At 47.4% G+C, this 18,510-nt stretch overlaps 1 protein-coding gene across 6 annotated transcripts in view; it reads left to right on the top strand.

Moving 5' to 3' along the window:
* Positions 1–18,510, top strand: part of PSD3 (pleckstrin and Sec7 domain containing 3) — a 115,753-nt gene that overhangs the window by 32,802 nt on the left and 64,441 nt on the right. For 3 of the 6 annotated variants that reach the window (XM_027708632.1, XM_027708636.1, XM_027708635.1), the window contains 2 exons: positions 11,703–11,909; positions 12,015–12,095. In XM_027708632.1, the coding sequence (XP_027564433.1) occupies positions 11,703–11,909; positions 12,015–12,095 (288 nt within the window). Of the gene's footprint in view, positions 1–387; positions 440–1,956; positions 2,251–5,060; positions 5,180–11,702; positions 11,910–12,014; positions 12,096–18,510 lie in introns of those variants that run through there. The other 3 variants (XM_027708639.1, XM_027708637.1, XM_027708638.1) reach the window with 3 other exon arrangements.

Below are 18,510 nucleotides of genomic sequence, written 5' to 3'. Positions count from 1 at the left end.
ATCTGTTTTATTACTTTTGTGCTAGCATGAAAGAAGTCCTTTGAGCAGAAGTAGTTTTGTTAACTTTATGGATTAAGGTATAGTTTGCTCTTAAACCAACAGGCAGAAGGACTTTGAAGTTTAAAATATTTTTGCATCAATCCTACAGTAAAAAAGGTGCTTAAATCTTGTGCATGCATGGTGACAATAGGCAATAAGTGACTGCTAACCTGCAATAACCTCTGTGAAGCCAGAAGCTGAGGTCAGTCTTGGCACTTGCAGCTCTTTACTTATACCAGAACCAGAGACATAAAACTGGGCAGTGGAGGACAAGTAGTGCATACAGACCCTGATTTTGTTACCCCATTGTTGCAGCATCTAACATCTAGAAGATATTTTCAAGTAAGACTCTCATTGGCTCATCAAGACAAAAGTTACCACAAAGACAAGGTGTACTTAGGTGAGTCACATTAGGTGCCTGGCTAATGTTGATTTCACTAAGAATTAATTTTAGTTTAAATTTGCAGCCATACTGATAAACCAACAGAGGGGTTTTAAATTCTTTTTTTCCTCCCCTTAACAAAACAAAACAAAACCAAACCAAAAAAAACAAAAACAAAGAAGAAAGAAGTGTCCCCAGCAGCGGGTTTGTTAGGAAGCTGCGCTGATGTAGTCTGCAGGCTCAGTTAGGGACAAGGCTCGAAGGCTCACTTAAGGTAGGTGCCAATAGAGAAAGCAGCAGTATGGCCAGTCATGGAGGTGGCCAACAGAGTAATCTTCCCAGCAATAGCCTGATAGCCAACACGACCCCTCCCTGCCCGGTGTTCTGAGTATCACGTTGTGTCGCACCAGATGTGCATGTTGTGTTGTGCAGGTGACTGACAGGTCGCGTGTGCTATTTTGTTGGAACCAGCGAGGAATCGCGGCGTTACGGTTCGTGAGTGAGAAGCGCTGCGTGCATGCTGGGGGGTGGCGCGGGGTTTATTCGCCGAGGCGTCAAGACGGTGTGTCGTGGTGATGCCCAGGCGAACCATGAACAGCCTCTGGGAGCCGTGTCTGCTCAGGGAGTTTGCGGGCGCGGTTGCGTTGCCTGAAGCAATCCGAGACTCGTTTTAAGTCCACGTGTGTGATACGTGTATGGCAGGCTCTGCGGCACCTCTGCCTCCCGCCGAAGTTCTCCTTTCCGGCGGTGCCTTGAGCCTGCGGTTGTGCCTGGGGCTGCAGTTCCTCACGCGTAGCGACTGCCTGGCGCTGCGGAGCAACGGGGGGACACCCACCGCAGTGGTCCAGCCCTCCCGGAGGAGGAGGGGGAGGCGGGGGAGGTGGGAGAGGCAAGCCCTCCGTCCCGCCGTGCCTGGCCCTGCGCTCCCTGCGCGCTGCCCGACCGAGGGCTCCCCTCGAGCTCTCCCCGGCTCCGGAGGGCGGTGCCGGCGGGAGAGCGGCGGGAGGAGCCCCTCCCATAGGGGTGGGGTCTCAGCATGTGGATACTGGCAAGTGCAAAGCGAAGGGGGGGGAATTGTGTTGTGAGATGGGGGGTAAGGGGGTGGGTGGTGGGGTTTCGGAGCGAAGCAAGGCAGTGTGGCAGTGCGGGACGGCAAGGAGCATGACAGCCCATCTTTTCCAGAAACGGCGCTGCCAACCCGAGCGAGCAAAAACCGAAACCAAAAACCTCAGCAGTGCCCTGTGCCGTGGTGTTTCGGTGACATGAAAAGTGCGTGGGGAGGGAGCACACTTCCCAGTGCCAGCGCTGGTTTGTGGGGGAACAGTGTGAAACACATGCAGCTCTTTCCCGGCCCAGTGCAGAAGGGGACGGCGGATGTGAGAGCAAAGAGCTGGTGCTTTTACACCTGGAAAACTGAAAGCCGTGTGCCATTTAGGAGAGCCTGGGCTCCCCGTGGCCATGCCCTCTTCGTAGCGGGTAGCTGAGCACCACGGCCCCTTTTGCACCTGTCCGGAGGGATCCAGTGCGGAGCTGACACGCGGACCCTGGGCGGAGTGAGGTTTTGATGCGTTAAGGGCAAGGAAACCTGGTCTTGTAATGAATAAGCGGGAGGGTAACATCCTTCTCGGCTCTTAGGAAATCGCAGGCTTTGGGAGGGGTCAGCTCTGGTATGTGAAGGCCGGTCACATGCCTTCAGAACTGAAAAAAAAAAAAAAGGAGGAAAAAAAGATATTAGAGGCTTGCGGGCTGCAAGTTCCTATGGCTCCTGGGTGTCTGGAGGTTTCATCCCTGCTGTCCTCCCTGTCAGCTGCTGGCCGTGGTTAAACGCAGTAAGTCCTGGCGAGAGCTGTACGACGGACCTGCCGGCTCTGACAGCCACTCGCCGCGCTTCCTTAGGGCAGGGGGATGTCAGCTGGCCCCCACGTCTTCCTGAATGGCGAGCTGGCTTGCTTTTGCAAGTAATTCTTTCCTAGCACAGCTTAGGTGCCCTTTCTGCCTGGCCAGTGGAGGAGGGATGGTTGGGGGAGAAGGATGTGCAGCTTGCCTTCCTCTGGGAGTTGTCCCAGCTCTTCGTGTCTTTGGGGGGGGGCTTAATCTCTTTCCTAGGTAGGTAATGATCATTCCTCTGGGGGAAAAGCCCCAAATCTCTGCAGTTTGAAGTAGTCTTAAATTTCCCCAGGAGGAGGTGGGAGGACTGGGGGAGGAGGGGTAGTGTGTGAGGTTTCAGAGCAAAGGGACAGCCTTGCTGTGTGTCAGGGCACCACGGGATCCTCATGAAGTGTGCTGAGCCACAGGTTGCCAGTGTAATGAAGCTTTGTAGTGGCAATAAAGACATTGCATTTGGGCTGTGCTTGGTGCCCTTGTCTCTGTGTTGTCCTTGCAGAGGCATGCAGTCCCCACTGTCGCACCCGTACCCCAGGTGCTGCACGCCTCCCTTCTCCAGCCGGAGGGCTGTGTTAAGAACAGAGCAAGGCTCAGCCATCCTATACGGGGAGCTTGTTCTTACTCTCAGAGGCAATAAGGGAAACTGTTTGTAAGGTGCTACACAGACATTGAGCCCGAGTTTGCATTGCCTGGACAAGGTGTAACCATTTACACCAAGTCAGAGTGGGATGAAAGGAATGTATTTCCAAAGTGGTAAGATACACTGGAGGGAAAGTGAGTTATCTTTTCTATGTATAGAGCATCAGTGTGACTAGAAGTGAAGTATGAAATTCTCTTTGTGATGATCTCCATCCTTATACTTTCAGACTTTAAAGACAGAATTTCTTCTAGTTGTTCCTTTTACTTCACTCTTTAGAGCAGGCTTTCCATTCCCTCTCCCCTTGTATGATAGAGTCAGAATAAGAAATTAAAAATAAAAAAAAAGAACACCAAACCAAAAAATCTTAAGGCATTTCTTTTCCTGAGTTGGGAAGGTGTGGTCTCTTTTGGTGGGACATTGCCCAAGATTTTTCTGAATCCAGAGAGAAAATAAAAAAAATCTGTATTGCAGCTCCTAATCCTCAAAAATGCTAAATATTTTCCACCTGCCATCATCTTCAAAGAACTGCTGGTGCTCAGCAATTTCTGCAAGTCCTGTTATTTTTTTTCCCCTAGAGTTGCAAACACAAATTTAGTCACATATATATTCAAGAGGGGAAGAAAACAAACTCCCTAAAGCAATCTGGTGATTCTCAGAATAAAAGTACAAGAACATAGACTGCAATTCCCAAGGGTGCCAGGTTACTTTTAATTGTTGGGGCCTCTTATAGGAGTTCTTGTGATGGTTTTATTTCTTCTGCATATGGATCATTTCCAGCAGTTTCTTAGTTGGCACTCTGCCCATTCCTTCTTTAAGACAATAAACTTTGTTGACAAATAAACCCAGTTTTGATTCCTTTCTCCAGGTTGATTCTCTTAAGTTTCCTCCCAGTTTATCAGTATCCTGCATGCCATTTATAATTCTGATTTTCAGTTTGTACACTGGTATTTTTGTCCAAGGTAGCTTGTATTTGATTTTTCAGTGTAGATAGGAGACTCAACACATAGATATCCAACATGTAATCTTCATACATTCATTTTGTTGGTCTATTCAACAGCAGTCTGGTAGAGCTTTTTTCCCCTTTGAAGATTCACCTTATGACCTGATTGAATTTTTTCACTCAGTATGAAATCTGCTGAGATCCCTGTGTTCCTAAGCGGATGGTTTTCAGACATGCCTCAGCTCATGACAAACTTTGAGACCTAGGAGACACAGGACTTTCAGAAGGTGGTATTTCATATTTGCTGCCAACCATATGCCCAGGATATAGAAAGTTATTCAGAGGAATGCCGTTGTCCTAGAAGACTGAATGCATCAGATTCATCTGCAGCTGGTGAGCAAGCAGACAAGTGCTGGAGCCCATTTGCTGGCACATCTGTCAGTTCCTGAGCCACTACTAAGCACCATGTGCTGGCATGGATATGTTGGATCCAGGTACAGATGAAGTGGCGCAGTTCACAGGGGCAAATTTCTGACACCACTGGCATTGACAGCTGAGGATTTGCCCCACTGTTGCACAGCACAATAACTTCAAAAATGATAAGCCACACTGTTCACTTTGCTATTCTCTGCAGGAAGGTGGCATCACTTTATCAAGGCTCTGGAGAGACAATGTACAGAGTTTGCCTTTGCTGTCTAGTGAGATGCTTGCAATGCCAGTGTAGTGAGAGTTTGTAAAGCTGCTTCTAGTTCCTAAATAAACTGTTGTTTTAGAGAAAAAAAAGGCTGCTGACTCTTTGCCTCTTCAGTTCCCAGCCTCCTCTGAAAATAAAACAAACAAAACAAAAATCCAGGAGCTGACAGAGACAGAAAAGAGAAAGAAAAAAAAAAGTGAAGCAGCTGATCAGTTCTCTACACAAAGCGCTTCAGTATAGAGCTGTCAGCAGCTCAGCTTCTAAGCTGGCATCTGTTGGCATATCTCCATTAAAGTCAAAGCCATTTAGGTCAGGAAGCCTTGATTCACCAAAACCGAGGCGCCTCTGCCAGCTCTGAGCCGGTCCCGAAGCGCGGCAGTGTCTCATCCATTAGCCACGACTGGCTGCTAGTCAAGCCCCCCCTCCATGTTATTGCTGGTTAAGTCTCTTCTTCCTCCGTCTGTCTGTTGGGATAGAGAGAGACAGAGCCTGGCAGCTGGCAGGGTGGCGTACAGGCATGTATAGCTTCGGATGTGATGCTGGAGCAGCTGTGGAGAAGAACAGGGCACACAGCGTGCAGATTCCTTGCTAGCACAGCTGGTGAGCTGTGGGTTGTTTGGGGTTGTTTTTGATTTACTGGGGAACTCTGTCTTTTGTTATTATTCACTACTCTTTTTGAGGACAGGTGGTTCATTTTGCTGTGTGGTTTCAATGTAAAGCTCCTGTGTGATGCTAGTGCCAGTGCTCAAGTGCTCCCTCTGCGCACCTTACACCAGGAGGTGTAAACATCTGTATTTTTATGCATCTGTTTGGCTCCTAGCTGGGGAGGACCAGCTGCCCCATTAATATGCACTCCCTGGGCCGGTCTCCAGACAGTTAAACTGAGCCCAAGCGAGGGGGGAAGTACTCTGTGGCTTCCCAGTTTTGCTCTTGTCCCTCGTGGGGAAAGGTCATGCTGGTGCTGAGCACAGGGATGGCTCTTGACACCTGGAGGTGATAGGCTCGGAGGGGAGAGCCTGAGGGTTACTGATACACTGAGACTGAGTGTTTTCTGAGCAAACTCCTGGGTGTGCAGTGCATTTTTTGGGTCTCTTTTTTGTTTATATTTGGGGGCACGTGGGCCAGATCCTGATCATGGGACCATCCTGATGCATTCAGGAGACCAATCTACATGTCTGTGTATCTGTCAGAAATGTCCATTGCAGGGGGAGCCCTTGGATACCCTCTGTGGCAAGGGCCAGGTTTTCACTTTCTAGACATGGTGGCATTAATGGGGTGAGAGTCCCTTTATGACCGCTAACCCTTGCCACAGCAATGTAAGGAGCCTGAGGTCAAAAGGGAATCAAACCTAAAGTATTTTTAGCAAGACATTTGTACTTCAGGCAACGGGCCAGCGTGTCTGTGTAATAAAGGACATGCTGTCTCTCAGGAGGACTGCAGTCCTGTCCCTGCATATGGCAGGACTTCTTGTCCTCATGCTGTGATCCTGTAACAACGACGACTGCATTTGGTGTATGCAAGCCTACCAGAAATGGCATTTTCTGAATGCTCTAGCTTTTACCTCCCTTTTTTGTGATCGGCAGGAATTCTTTTAATCAAAGAAAAAGACAGATGATTACAGGAAGCAAGAGGTTATTTTTAAGCAGCAGTGTGCATTTCAGCCCCTGAAATTGACTTTGCATATGTATTTTATTGATAACTGTTAGGAGATTACAGGGCTTGTTACTTTTAACTTTGCTCCTCTCTGTGTGATGTGACAAGGCTGAGGTACTTTTTAATGGATGCTTGGTGGTTACTCTGGCTTGTGGAAGCAGTCCTCTCTTTGTGTGTCCTGGCTGATGCTGTGCTTGTGAGACCCCCACTGAACTGAGTTGCAGCAAAGTGCAGCTGTGTCAATCCTCAAAGAGGGATCTACTTCAAAGCATGTCTTTGAAGAGAATCCATACGTAGGACTTCAAAGCTGATTAAACCATTTGGAGTAAAATAGCACACTGAGTCATCAGCTAGGAAAGGGCATTATTTGTATTTTTATTATTTTTCTCCCCTTCCTACAGTTGTTTCTTGGAAGAGCCCTGGAGCTGAAGGTAACTGGCAAGGTAAATCGTTGCTCGAAGTGCTTTTGTGCTCACTCTCTCCTGACCCCAAAGAAGCTGGTTTGGAGCTGCAGTAAAGCTGCAGCAGAGCCGTTCCCAGCCCATTTGTGTGGTCGGGTCATTTGTAGCAGGAACTGACTCATCACATCCCACTGCTGACGGGATTTCTTCGCTTTCTCCAGTGGGGCTACTCCTTTCAGAGCCAGGCTGTTCAAACACAGCTTTTCAGCTCCCTTGAACAAAATTCAGCCTGTGCTACTGCTTATTTCTTATTGGCTCTGAAATGTGGAAGGTTGTCACTACCTGAACATCCAGATCTGCTTTTCTGATGTCCCTGCCATACTTCGAGGTGAGAGTCGCTTCTAGAGGGGCTGTTAAATTAGAAATAGGGCCAGGGTTGATGGTTATAGTTAAGGGACTGCCTTCCTGTTTCAGAACCAGGAGGAGAAGGCTTGAAGTAAAGGCATTTAAAACAGCAGGACCAGCACTGTGCTGCAGAGAGTGATTATCAGCTCCAGTGTGGCTCCTCAGTGGATGCTGTACCCCTGCCGAAAACAACATTAGTTCTGGCCCTACCTTCAGCATGCCAGAATGCCTCCCCACCCTTCCTTAACTTTTAATCATTGCTGTATTTGCCTGACACAGCCTGCCTTGGAGTAGAGCTGATGTTAAAAGTGTACACATTTATTTGAGAGAGAAAGTTGGTTAAAAGTGTACACATTTATCTGAGAGAGAAAGTTGGTTTTCCTCCTGTTTCGTCCTTCTTTCTTTCCAAAAACATTGTGAAAGCCCCAGGCTTGTCTTGTCCAGGCTTCATGTACAATCCGTGCACCCAGTGTACTCCCTCCAGAAGTGCATTCCACATGAATTAGTGTTCCTTGGGGAAGGAACATGTGCACCCAGGGGAGTCCATGTGCCACACAGCATATGCTGTGCAGCAGTCTGGTGAAAATGGCAGGCGGTGGCACGCTGGGGTCACTGATGTGGCTGGGATGAGGCCAGCACTCAGGCTGAGTTGTCACACCCTGCCACTCGGGTGTGACACCACCTCTGAACATCACCTCCTTGTTAGCAGCTGGGCCAGTTGCTCCATGGTGGATTGGACCTCTTGCCCCCATGAAGCAAAATGCTGATGTGCTTTTCTTCCTTGGGACAAAGCAGAGAGGTTTTTTTCTCCATGGATTTGCCAAAAAAATGAAGAGCATCCCAAGGTTTTTAAGGCATCTGAAGCAGCACATGCTGAGACCAAGGTTTCCACTTGCAGCCTAGTTACTGGCCCTGCTCTGTTTTTTGCTGGGAGTTGCAGCCATTCCTCAACTATACATTGCTGTGTAGAGTTTCAGTTTTGGTGAAACCTGGGATGGGAGGCCGGGGGGAGTAAGTGAATTTAGAATATTCTAGAACAGATCAGGTGTGCTAAAGTGCTGAACATGGCAAGATTGAGATACCTTGACATTGGGAGCTAAATCACTGTAGAACTGGTCAATAATGGAATAAGTGAAGAAAACAGTATAAAATGTTTCAGGCTCTGCTTAACTGTTACGGGAAAGCTTCATGGAGCTTGCAGTGTGCCCATGTCTCATCCAGGAGCGTGGAGTGGTGACTGCTGTTGTTAGAAAGCATTGAATTTACCACAGCAGCTGTTTATTGAATTGCTGTGATTTCTGCTGGATATGGTGGTCACATCCTCTGCGTGTTCCCTGCAAACACACAGGTGCTTTGACAGAAGGAGCAAGGATGCATCAAGAGTGTATTGCTGGGGACGGAAATATGAAGGTTTAAGGACCTGGTTTCTGGCTGCAGCTGATGTGCTATGAGACCGGAGAGGTATGGGGATTTTTGTAGCCTGCTTTTTGTTTGCTGATAGCAGAGATTAATATAAGTATCCCTGGATAAAAATCCGGAGCCATTGCTGTACAGGCAATTACTAGTAATATCACTACAGTCGCTGTTGGCCTTGAGTCTAGGATTAGGTGGAATGTAATCTGTTACATTTTTCAGGCTGCTTTTGTTGGAGTTTTCTCATTATTATGTGATGAAGAGTAAAGCTGCATGAAAAATCCATGTCCAGTCTTGCTCTGCATCACAAAGCCCTTTCTTGGCTCTGTTTTGATGGTAATGCTGCTGTGGATTCTTTATGTGTAGAAACTGTAGACTGCAGAAGAGAGACCTGTATGCAGGCTTGGTTGGTCCTAGCTCTTGATTAGAGTCCATTATAAGCATCTTACAGGGGGAGGGAAGTATTGCTGAGTTCAACAGCTGGGTAAACTGAGGCACAGATGGAAAATGGTGCACCTTGAGAGTCTTGAAAATAATAAGAGAGGTCAGCTTTTCCCCTGAGTAACACCCTTTGGACCCCACTAAAACATCCCTTCCTGAAGACAGCCTGCAGTAGTCATGCACAGGGCATCTGCATTTCCTAATCCCTCAGTGATGTGAGCACTGAGGCTTCTCACCACCTAAAACACTCGAGAACTGAAGTCTCACTTTAATGTTAAGAATCTGTCATTTCCCCTGAACGAAAGGCTTATGTTACAGGCAACATATATGGATGATGTGACAGCCTTTTTGTACTTACTAAGTAATGAGCTGTTGGAATTAACTATTGGAATAACTGAAGGATGCATCCCTTATTCTTTGATATGTGTACGGGGACCACCAGTCAGAATGAAGTTTTAAATAAGAGAGGTTGGAAGATAAGGTTTCTTGTGAAGCCCTGTTGGCTAGTTTTGGTGAGCAGGGTAAAAAGCGCGCTCTCCTCCTTGCTGGGTGTTCCTCCTTCTCTCCCAGCCACTGCTCTGAGAGGCAGAACAGAAGCTGGGAGCTGTCGTACTGTTTATTTCACTAAGTGCCAGATGCTGGCACTTCCGTTCTTTCTAAACTTATGGTGGTTTGTGGTAACGTTGACTCTCGTAGTGCACTGGTTCCTAGCAGGGTGCAGATGTTTCTTGTCAGCTTTGGCCATCTTTCAGGGCTATAAATACTGCCTTTAATAAAGAGCAGTGGTGAAAGAGGACTGTGATTTATGAGTGAGGCTCTGTGAGTTGGCATGGCTTTTGAAGCGGCATTTGTACGTGAAAGGCTCTTGTAGATGTGTTAGCTCACCTGGTTATCCCTTGCTCTTGTCAATTGTTGGAGCTGGGAATTTGGAACCAGTCGTGCCTGATTTGAATGGACAAAGCCTTGACTGGGGCACGTGTCAGAGGACTCTGGAATTTGCTTTCTTCATAGGTTTGGCGTAGACCAAATTTAGAGAATTTCAGACGTTGGCTAGTGATTTTGGAAAGGGCTGAGGAGGCCACAACCACAATGTCGGGAGGAGCTTTTTTTTTTCCAGGATAGCTGATGGTCAATGATGTTAATGCTGTTGGAATTGTATTTACAATATTAATTCCCTAATGGAGCACTGAGACTAACCCCCTTTTGTTATAGCACCTTTTTATTTACACTAAAGCAAATGCAAAATTAAATCCCCAGTACTTGCAAAACAGGCTAGATTTCTGTTTTCCCCTGATAGTTAATGAAAAAGTTTTACCCACAGTGTAGATGTGTGATATTTGTAATGTTCTAGCAGCACTAGGATGGAAGGATGGAAACAGATAAAATGTTCCTTTCCACAGGAGCACTGCATACCTCCTTCTCTTAAACCGTGGATGGGAAGAAAGGTAGGACACAGGTCGATGATTAGTGTGGAAGGAGGCATGTAGAATGCCAAATATTTTTATTTTAAGCTCACTTAATATGAAAATCTCATCTTTAAAGGGTTAATAAGTGGCTAGCAGATATTTGAGTAAATGGCTATATAATTGTTACTGGAGCACAGCGATAGTTGTTTTAACCATGGCTTGTTAACTCTGAAGATTACAGTGGTGTATGAAGCTGTGGTATGTTGTTTAAAGTGCTATGTATTTAAAGTCATCTTTAACTCATTCCACTCATATCTGCCCTGTGCATGACCCCTGCTGATCATTCATTACCCCTGTGTAAATGGGGTTTTAGTAGAAAGAATTTCTGTGTAGTATTTTTAAAAAATAAAAATGCTGTCAAGTGCACACACAACAGTGCTGAGATTTTTGCAAGAATTTTCATGCCAATGTCAGAGAGAAGTTTTTCTAAAGTTAAAAGCCTGCCTGTATGCAGGGATGTGTATGTGGGGGTGTGCTTTTTGGTGTGGAGGGCTCTTGCCTCTTTGATGGGAGAAGGAAAGCTCACCAGAGCTTTTCTGCTATAGTAGTGGTGGGAGGAATCTATAAATGCATGATTTATCTGAAGTGCCCTGGGATTACCATGCTGAACATCCTGGCTTTGAGCAGCTGATGAGGGAAATAATTACCACCACGAGGGAGCAGGAGGAAAGCAGGGAGTTCTCCAGGCGCTGGCGTGGATGGCTTGTGTCTCTCATTCCCCAAACTGGGTTTCTTCCTCCGAGTCCTGCTTTTTCTAGCAGTGCCTCCCCATGGGATGTCCGCTGCTCATGGGCAACACAGAAGCCACTGAGAATTCTGGTGATGTCATTTCAGACTGGGGGAACTATATTGTTTCCAGGCAACTGGGGAAGAATGAGGAAGGGACTTGTGCTGACTCAGCTCGGAGTAACTGAACACCCTGGCTTAATCAATGCATTTCTCCTGTAAATTGGCTAATGGCCGATTTTTACAGGGGCCTCTTCAAACCAAACAAGCAATTGGGTTAAAAAATACTAGTGCAAGAAGCAAATGAAGAACCAGTGTTCTCGGGTGCAGTTGTAGACTGATAATAGCAAACAGCTCTCTCTCTCTGAAGTTAGCACAAGTGGTAGACACTTACCACAGTCAGAAAACCAGTACTTGGCTCTCTGTGTTTAACACTCTTAACTTCTGGTGGCTGCTGAATAAATGTCCTTGTTCTACACTGCTCCTTCAATTAAGTGCAACTTGCTACATTGTGTAATCTTGCCTCTGTACTGTGTAATCTTGCCTGCTATCCTAAGAGGAAACTGGAACGCTATCTTACCTTATTTTTCTGTTTTCCGTGTTCTTTTCGTCTCATAGCGATGTTGAACTGCAGAATGTGGTGTTAGACTCCAGTGCTGCCATGGGGAGCAATGAACTTCAGGAGAAAGATGCCACTGGAGCCCTTGGCCACGATCTCAGCAATGGCAGCAGCAGCAATTTGGAAGCAGCCAGGCGCCTGGCTAAGCGCCTCTACCATCTGGACAGATTCAAACGCTCTGATGTGGCAAAGCATTTGGGTAAAAAGTATGTGCTGATGTGAGGCCTTTGGCCGCATTATTCTCTTTGCTGGTTCTAGAAGGGTTTCACTCTCGAATGATAACCTTTATTTATTCCTTTGCTCTTCTGTAGCAATGAATTCAGCAAGCTCGTGGCCGAAGAGTACCTTAAGTTCTTTGACTTCACAGGCATGACGCTGGACTGCTCGCTCAGGTACAAGCACGTTTGCAGACTTTATGTTCTTGTTTTAGCAACAGTGCTGTTTGCACTGTTGTCCTGATTGGAGTGGTTGTCCTGTGGGGACTTGAGAGAGTGCAGAGAGGGCTGTGATGCATTTTTGGGACAGAGCTTTTCTCTTCAGTTTGTCTTGGTGTGCTGCCATACTCGGGTGCTACTGAAGTGGCGTAATTTCCTGGAGAGGGAAATCTTTGGGTGGACCTGCTGAGAGATGGTCCTTGATCAGAGGAGATGGAAAAACGTGACCAGTCACACAGTAAGCAGGAGACACAGTAAGCAGGAGACTTCTAGTCTGCCACGTACTGCTGGAGAATTAGGGTGTTGCTCACAGCTGATCTGCACAGACTTTCTGGATGATGCATTTTGGAGCTTGCTCTGCCTGGCTTCAGTGTACTAAATTTAGGCAGGGTTTGATGTGGCTCAGCAGCCCCCCTCTCTGTGTCTCCCTGAGGCAAAACAGCAAAAGCTTCCACGTGGAAAATGCTGTTGAGAGTTTGGTAGCTGCCAGCATGGGTGTTTGAAAACCCAGCCCTTCAATTTTCCTTCCTTTTTATGCTGGAATCAAGCCTCAACAATGTTTGTTTTCAGTACTTTTTTTCTCAGAAGGCAAAACACCAATTTTGTGTAGCAGTGGCCTGTTAGCACAGTTGCTGTGTCCTGGTGTTTAAAGGGATTTAAAACGAGTTTAAATCGTCTGGCTGAGGTTACTTAAGTGAGGTATTGTTTTTTTCTGATGATACAAATCTAGGAGCTGTGCATGCACTTCTCAGTCCCTTTGCAAGTGCATTTCCAGGGGTTACTGGTGCCATGAGAGAGTGGCAGACCCCATGAGCAAGGAAACCCCGGAGTCCTGCCTGCTGAAGGCAGTGGAAATGAAACATGCCTGCATAAGCATGAACTGCCTGCTCCCGAGGCAGGCAGAGCAGAGCCAAGCTGGAGCACCCGCCCAGCACTGGGTGCTTGCTGCTGCAGCAGTGGGAGGTCTGCTGCTCCTTCCAGGTTTTAGCAGCCCTGAAGCATGATGCTAAATATACCCTTCTTTTAAATTGTGAAACCCAACACCTAATTGCTTTGTGGCCCATATTTAGGAGGTTTCTGCTCCCAGTAGGTCTCCTGTTAATATTAATAGTCATGACCTTCTCTAAAATATGCCCAGGCTCATGTGGGACTTAAACAAGCCAGAGTTTTACTGAGGTTTCAGGGGTAGCTGCAGCAGTTGCTGGCTACTGTTGCCCTGAGCAGGCAGCAGCAGCCAGGGACAGGGCATCCTCCCGAAGCCTGGGGAAATAGAGGCGTGCTGCCTTGCACTTTGCAGAGAGCGAAAGGTAACAGCCCTGTTGCTGCTGGCTCGCTGACAAGCTGTGGTTTGCTGAGCATTTTGGAGCCCGTGGCAGCCACCCAAACCCATGCTACCCCCAGGCTGTGTGAGGCTGTTGTGCAGCCTCAGTGACAAGTCTGAGACTTGGGAAGGGTTGTTCCTTCATTGTCTTGCTCTGCTTCCACATCCTGGACCCCTGTTGTCCAGGCATCTCCAGTGTGCATCTCTCTCATCCTCTGCAGGAGGGGATGAGGTGGAGTGACTGCTCCAGCCCCTCTCAGAGTCTGTTCTGGAGTCCAACCCTGGACATGGGGAGAGCAGACTTCAGGCTACTCAGGTGACTAGTTAGTAAGGTCCCCTGGGAAAGTGCATTTGCAAGTGCTGGGGTCCATCAGTGCTGGTCACTTTTTAAGCACCACCTCCTATGGGCACAGGAGCAGGCAAATCCAAAATGTGTGAAGTCAAGCAGATGAAGCAGAAGGTTGCCTTGGATGACCAGGGATGATCTTCTGGAGCAAAGGCAAAAAAAGGTGTATGCCCAGTGAAAGCAAGGTCAGGTGACGTGGGAGGAGTACTAAGATGCTGCTTGCCACTGTAGGGAGAAAATTTTGTGAGGACAAAGCTCAGTTGGAGTTGAAGGTGGCCAGTCCTGTGGGGGACAATAAAAAGGGTTTTTTTAAATAAACCAGTAGAAAAAGGCAGTGCAGAAATCTCGTTGGCCTGTTACAGGATGAAGATGGTCATCTCAGAAAGAGGGACATAGACAAGGCAGAGATGTTTAATGCTTTCTTTGTCTCTGTCTTCAACACCAGTTATAGGCTCAGTGGGTCCACAGTGCTGTGAGCTGGAGGACCATGGCTGTGAGAATGCTAAATTCCCAGTTGACCCTGAAGTTATGTGGGATCTGCTGCTCCAGCTGGATCCCTGTAAGTCTATGGTGCCTGGTGGGATTCATCCAAAAATACTCAAAGAGCTGGCTGATGTCATCATGAGGCCTCTCTCAATGATTTTTGAATGGTCTTGGGAATCTAGGGAGGTCCCAATTGACTGTAAGCTGGACAATATTCAAGAAGGGCAAGAAGGATGACCCTGGAAACCACAGGCCTGTCAGTCTCACTTCAGTGACTGCTAAACCCTTCCTACTGCAGAAATTAAGCCTGTCCTAGATGGAACCAGGACATTATCCACTCCTTATTCTATACTATCTATGTCATGCCCAGATCCTACACCTTCCAAATATGTATATATAAACATGAGCACAGGTATCATTACCCTAGGCAATGACTGTCGCTCCAGAATGTCTGTTGAGTTCATTTAGTCCATGACTGTGTGTTCTATCCATCCTAGATATGTTCCAGGGCAGGAGGGCTGCTGTCTGTTGTCTGGTTGTAAGCTGCATCAGGAGCTCATGACTGGTGTCATGGACTGGAGGAGTCCATGCTCATTATCCATGGTGGTTATGGCATACAGTGTCAGTGTCATTCAGCAACCAGTATCATACAATTCAACATTACAGGCTGTTCTCACCCACATGTTAAATCCCCTTGAGGTACACATTGTGTTTCCCCTTCCCTCTGCCTTACCCAACAAGTACACTGAAGTCCTTGAGCAGAAACCACCCCACAGGTTTGCCTTTGCTTGAGGAAGAACTAATCCAAACTGTCTTCCCTAACATAGTCCTCATATGCACCACAGAAACTTTATCCACTTCTATGCTGCATGGAGGTTTTGATGGGGCAGGACCAGCTTGATTGGTAGGGCCCCTATTATTAACTAACCAGCTGGCCTCTGCTAAATGTAGATCCCAATGTTTGAGAGTTCCACCACCCATTGTTTTAAATGTGGTTTTTAACAGTTCATTGTACTGTTCAATTTTCCCAGAGGCTGGTGTGTGATGGGGAATATGATATACCTACACAGTACTGTGCTCTCTGTCTCAGGTGTCTGTGAGGCTGTTTTTGAAATGATGTGTGGAAGGGACTTTCCCTTTGAACATTCAGCCCAGCATGGGAATTTGGGATGCCAGGAGGAGCTGTGCTTCGGTGCCAGTCCCTTCTGAAGCAGCTTGAACCCCTTTGTAAGCTGCCAGAATCTCTTTTTCAGTTGGGGTGTAGTAAGTCTCGGATCCTTTGTATCCTCAACTTCAGAACCCCAGGGGTCATCCTCAGGTCTCCCTAGGTGCTTTTTGCCAGAGACTCCAGGAAGGACCATTCTTCCCAGCTGCAGTGTAGAGCCCATTTTTCACATCTTGTCCTGTCCTGACTGGCCCAAGGGCTATGGCAGGAACAATTTGTTCAAAAGCATGTTGTTCAGGACCCCACTTAAAATCATTCTTCTTCAAGGTCTCTTGATAGAGAGGACCTACAATATGACTGTAATCTGGAATATGCATTCTCAAAAACCCGCAGTGCCTAGGAAAGTTTGTGTTTTCTTTTTGCTGGTTGGTGGGGACATAGCTGCTATTTGGTTGACCATGTCCACTGGAATCTCACAATGTCCGTCTTGCCATTCTAATCCTAAAAACTGAATTTTCTGGGCAGTTCCCTTGACCTTACTTTGCCTTATGGCATGATTGACACTGAGGAGAATTTGGATTATCTTCTCCCTTTTCCCAAAAATGTCCCCTACTGTGTTGCCCCACACTGTGATGTCAGCATGGTGATGCCCCACCCTTTTTCCAGTGCAGTCTGGATCAGCAAATGGCAAATAGTGGGGCTGTGTTTCCAACCCTGGGACAGTTGGTTCCAGGTGTACTGGACGTCCCTGCAGATGAAAGCAAACTGTGACCTGCAGTCTGCTGCCAAAGCAATGGAGAAGAAGCCATTAACAATGTCAGTGGTGACATACCACTCTGCTGCCTTGGACTCCAGTTTGTGCTGAAGTTCCAGCATATCTGGCACAGCAGCACTCGAGGTGGTGTGACTTTGTTCAGGCCATGATAATCTTCTGTCTCTGCTCTCCATTCGATTTATGCACTGGCCATAATAATAATAATGGCCAGTCTTCGTGAACGAAGATCTGGGGAAAGGTCTTTTACCTTTCCAGCCTGCGCAATGGATTTTTTTAGGTGAGACACAGCCTGCGCTGAACTGAGCCCACCCTTTAATCCTAAGGTTCATCTGCCGGGGCCAAGCAAGCTTGGACAATGGCAGTGAGGTCCTCAGGACGTAGGTTTGTTTAGAGTGTCCTTCTCATAGATGGATGGCCTCACAGGGCTAACGGGCTCCATCTGCCCAGGAGACCGAGGAATCGAACCCGGGTCGCAGCAGTGAGAGTCCTGCATGCTAACCACTAGGCCACCAGGGGTCTCTGCACTGGCCATATAGGACTATTAAAGGGTCAGTGAGTCTTGCTAACCACTCCCTGGCTCTCCATTTCAGGAATTGTCTCATGGATGGGGGTCACAGAGTCCCAGTTGGTGCAGTGTTGTTGACAGTGCACTGTTGTGGTAGCCATGAGTACCTGTTGTTCTTCAACCATCAGCAGTCCCACAGCAGAAGGGTTCTCTGAGAGACCAAGCAGGGTATTCAACTGTCTAATTTCCTGTGTCTCCACAGCAGCTCTCCCAAAGCCCAGCAATGCCCTTTTGGGTCCTTGAAATACCCTCTCCTGAAGTAATCTGTGCCAAGGATGCACAGGGCCTCTGAGCCAGTCACAAGGGGGGGGGTTTGCCATTTGTTCCCAGTCAGGCTCACTTCAGCTTCCAGTACAGTCAGCTGTTGGGATCCCTCTGTCACCACAGAAATAGAGATAAATTCTGCCCTGACATGTCTCTGTGGCATCAGGATACATTGTGCGCCGGTGTCAACTAAAACCTTACATGCTTCTGGGTCTGATGTGCCAGGCCTTCGGATCCACATGGTCCAATAGATCCGACTGTCCCTTTCCTCCACCTGGCTGGAGGCAGGACCCCTCTACTTCTGGTCATAGTACTTGTTTCTCACTTGCAAATATGAACTGGATGTCCCTTCAAGAGGATTGGAAGCCCTTCAACTAAAAATTGATCCTGTCCTGGCTGGAACTGGGACAGGAGCACAAGATAGGAAGGACAGAGAAGCCCTGTGAAGACTCACTTATGTCTACTTGTGAATTGGGTTATTTGCAGTACATTACATGTGAAATTAAGTTATTGCCAGGCAGATCACACTCTTTATGGATGTGAGATTGTTGCAAGTACGGCCTGTCTCTGGCCTTAACATCGAAGAGAAAAAATTAAAGCTAATGCATCAAGACTGGGTAGATGTGAATGTTCCAGGAACGTGCCTCTCAGATTTGGTCTTGTTTTCAGTCTTATGGGATATTAAAAAATTGTCTATTAGACACTCATTCTGTATGCTGTCTTACTTCAGACCCAACAGGTTTGTTTTTTCAGGCTTTTCCTGGAAGCATCCTGACAAACGAATGCAGAAGGTCGTCTTTGGCTGTGAGGCACCTTTTTCCAGCAGGAAGGATAGGAACATGGTTAAGAGGAGGGGAGTTCAAGTGTTGCAGTAAAAGTGAAAGATGTGTGTGTCCCCCACCTCTCTGCACAGGCTCACTGGCTGCAGTGAGTGTGCCCCGTGTGTGCACCAGCCCTGCACCCTTGACTGCCGTGAGCAAGAACACAGGAGGGCCAGGTTACTCCTCCTGCTGTTGAAGCTCAGTGGGAAATGTTGCAGATCTTCTGCCCTCTGCACTTTTCCCAGATACTTTCTGCAGATCAGGTGGTCACACTGCCCCCTGCAAGGTGACTGGTGTGGTCCCGGCCACGACAGGAGACCCTCTGGAAGGAGGAGCACACGTTTGGTGTGAGCTCTGAGTCTGCTGTGCTTTTCTTCACCACTTGGAGTAGCTCCTCTGATTTGGAGGGGAATACTAATGAGTGTAAAGTTAAGAGATGCAGGGGTGACAGGCAATTAGAAGAGGACAGAGAACATCCTGGATGTCTTGTCTTGCGTAAACAACACCTGCTCCAGTTCCTTCCCCAAACAAAAGAAAAACATTAAAAATAACAAGAGCTCTTTCAAATGAGGGAATTACATATTATTTTGTATATTCCATGGCTGAGATCAGTGGTAATTTAACTTTCATTTC

The sequence above is a fragment of the Neopelma chrysocephalum genome, unplaced genomic scaffold, assembly GCF_003984885.1.
Source record: "Neopelma chrysocephalum unplaced genomic scaffold, ASM398488v2 Primary Assembly neopelma1_96431, whole genome shotgun sequence".
Classification (NCBI taxonomy): domain Eukaryota; kingdom Metazoa; phylum Chordata; class Aves; order Passeriformes; family Pipridae; genus Neopelma; species Neopelma chrysocephalum.
This window is presented reverse-complemented; position numbering and strand designations above follow the sequence as displayed.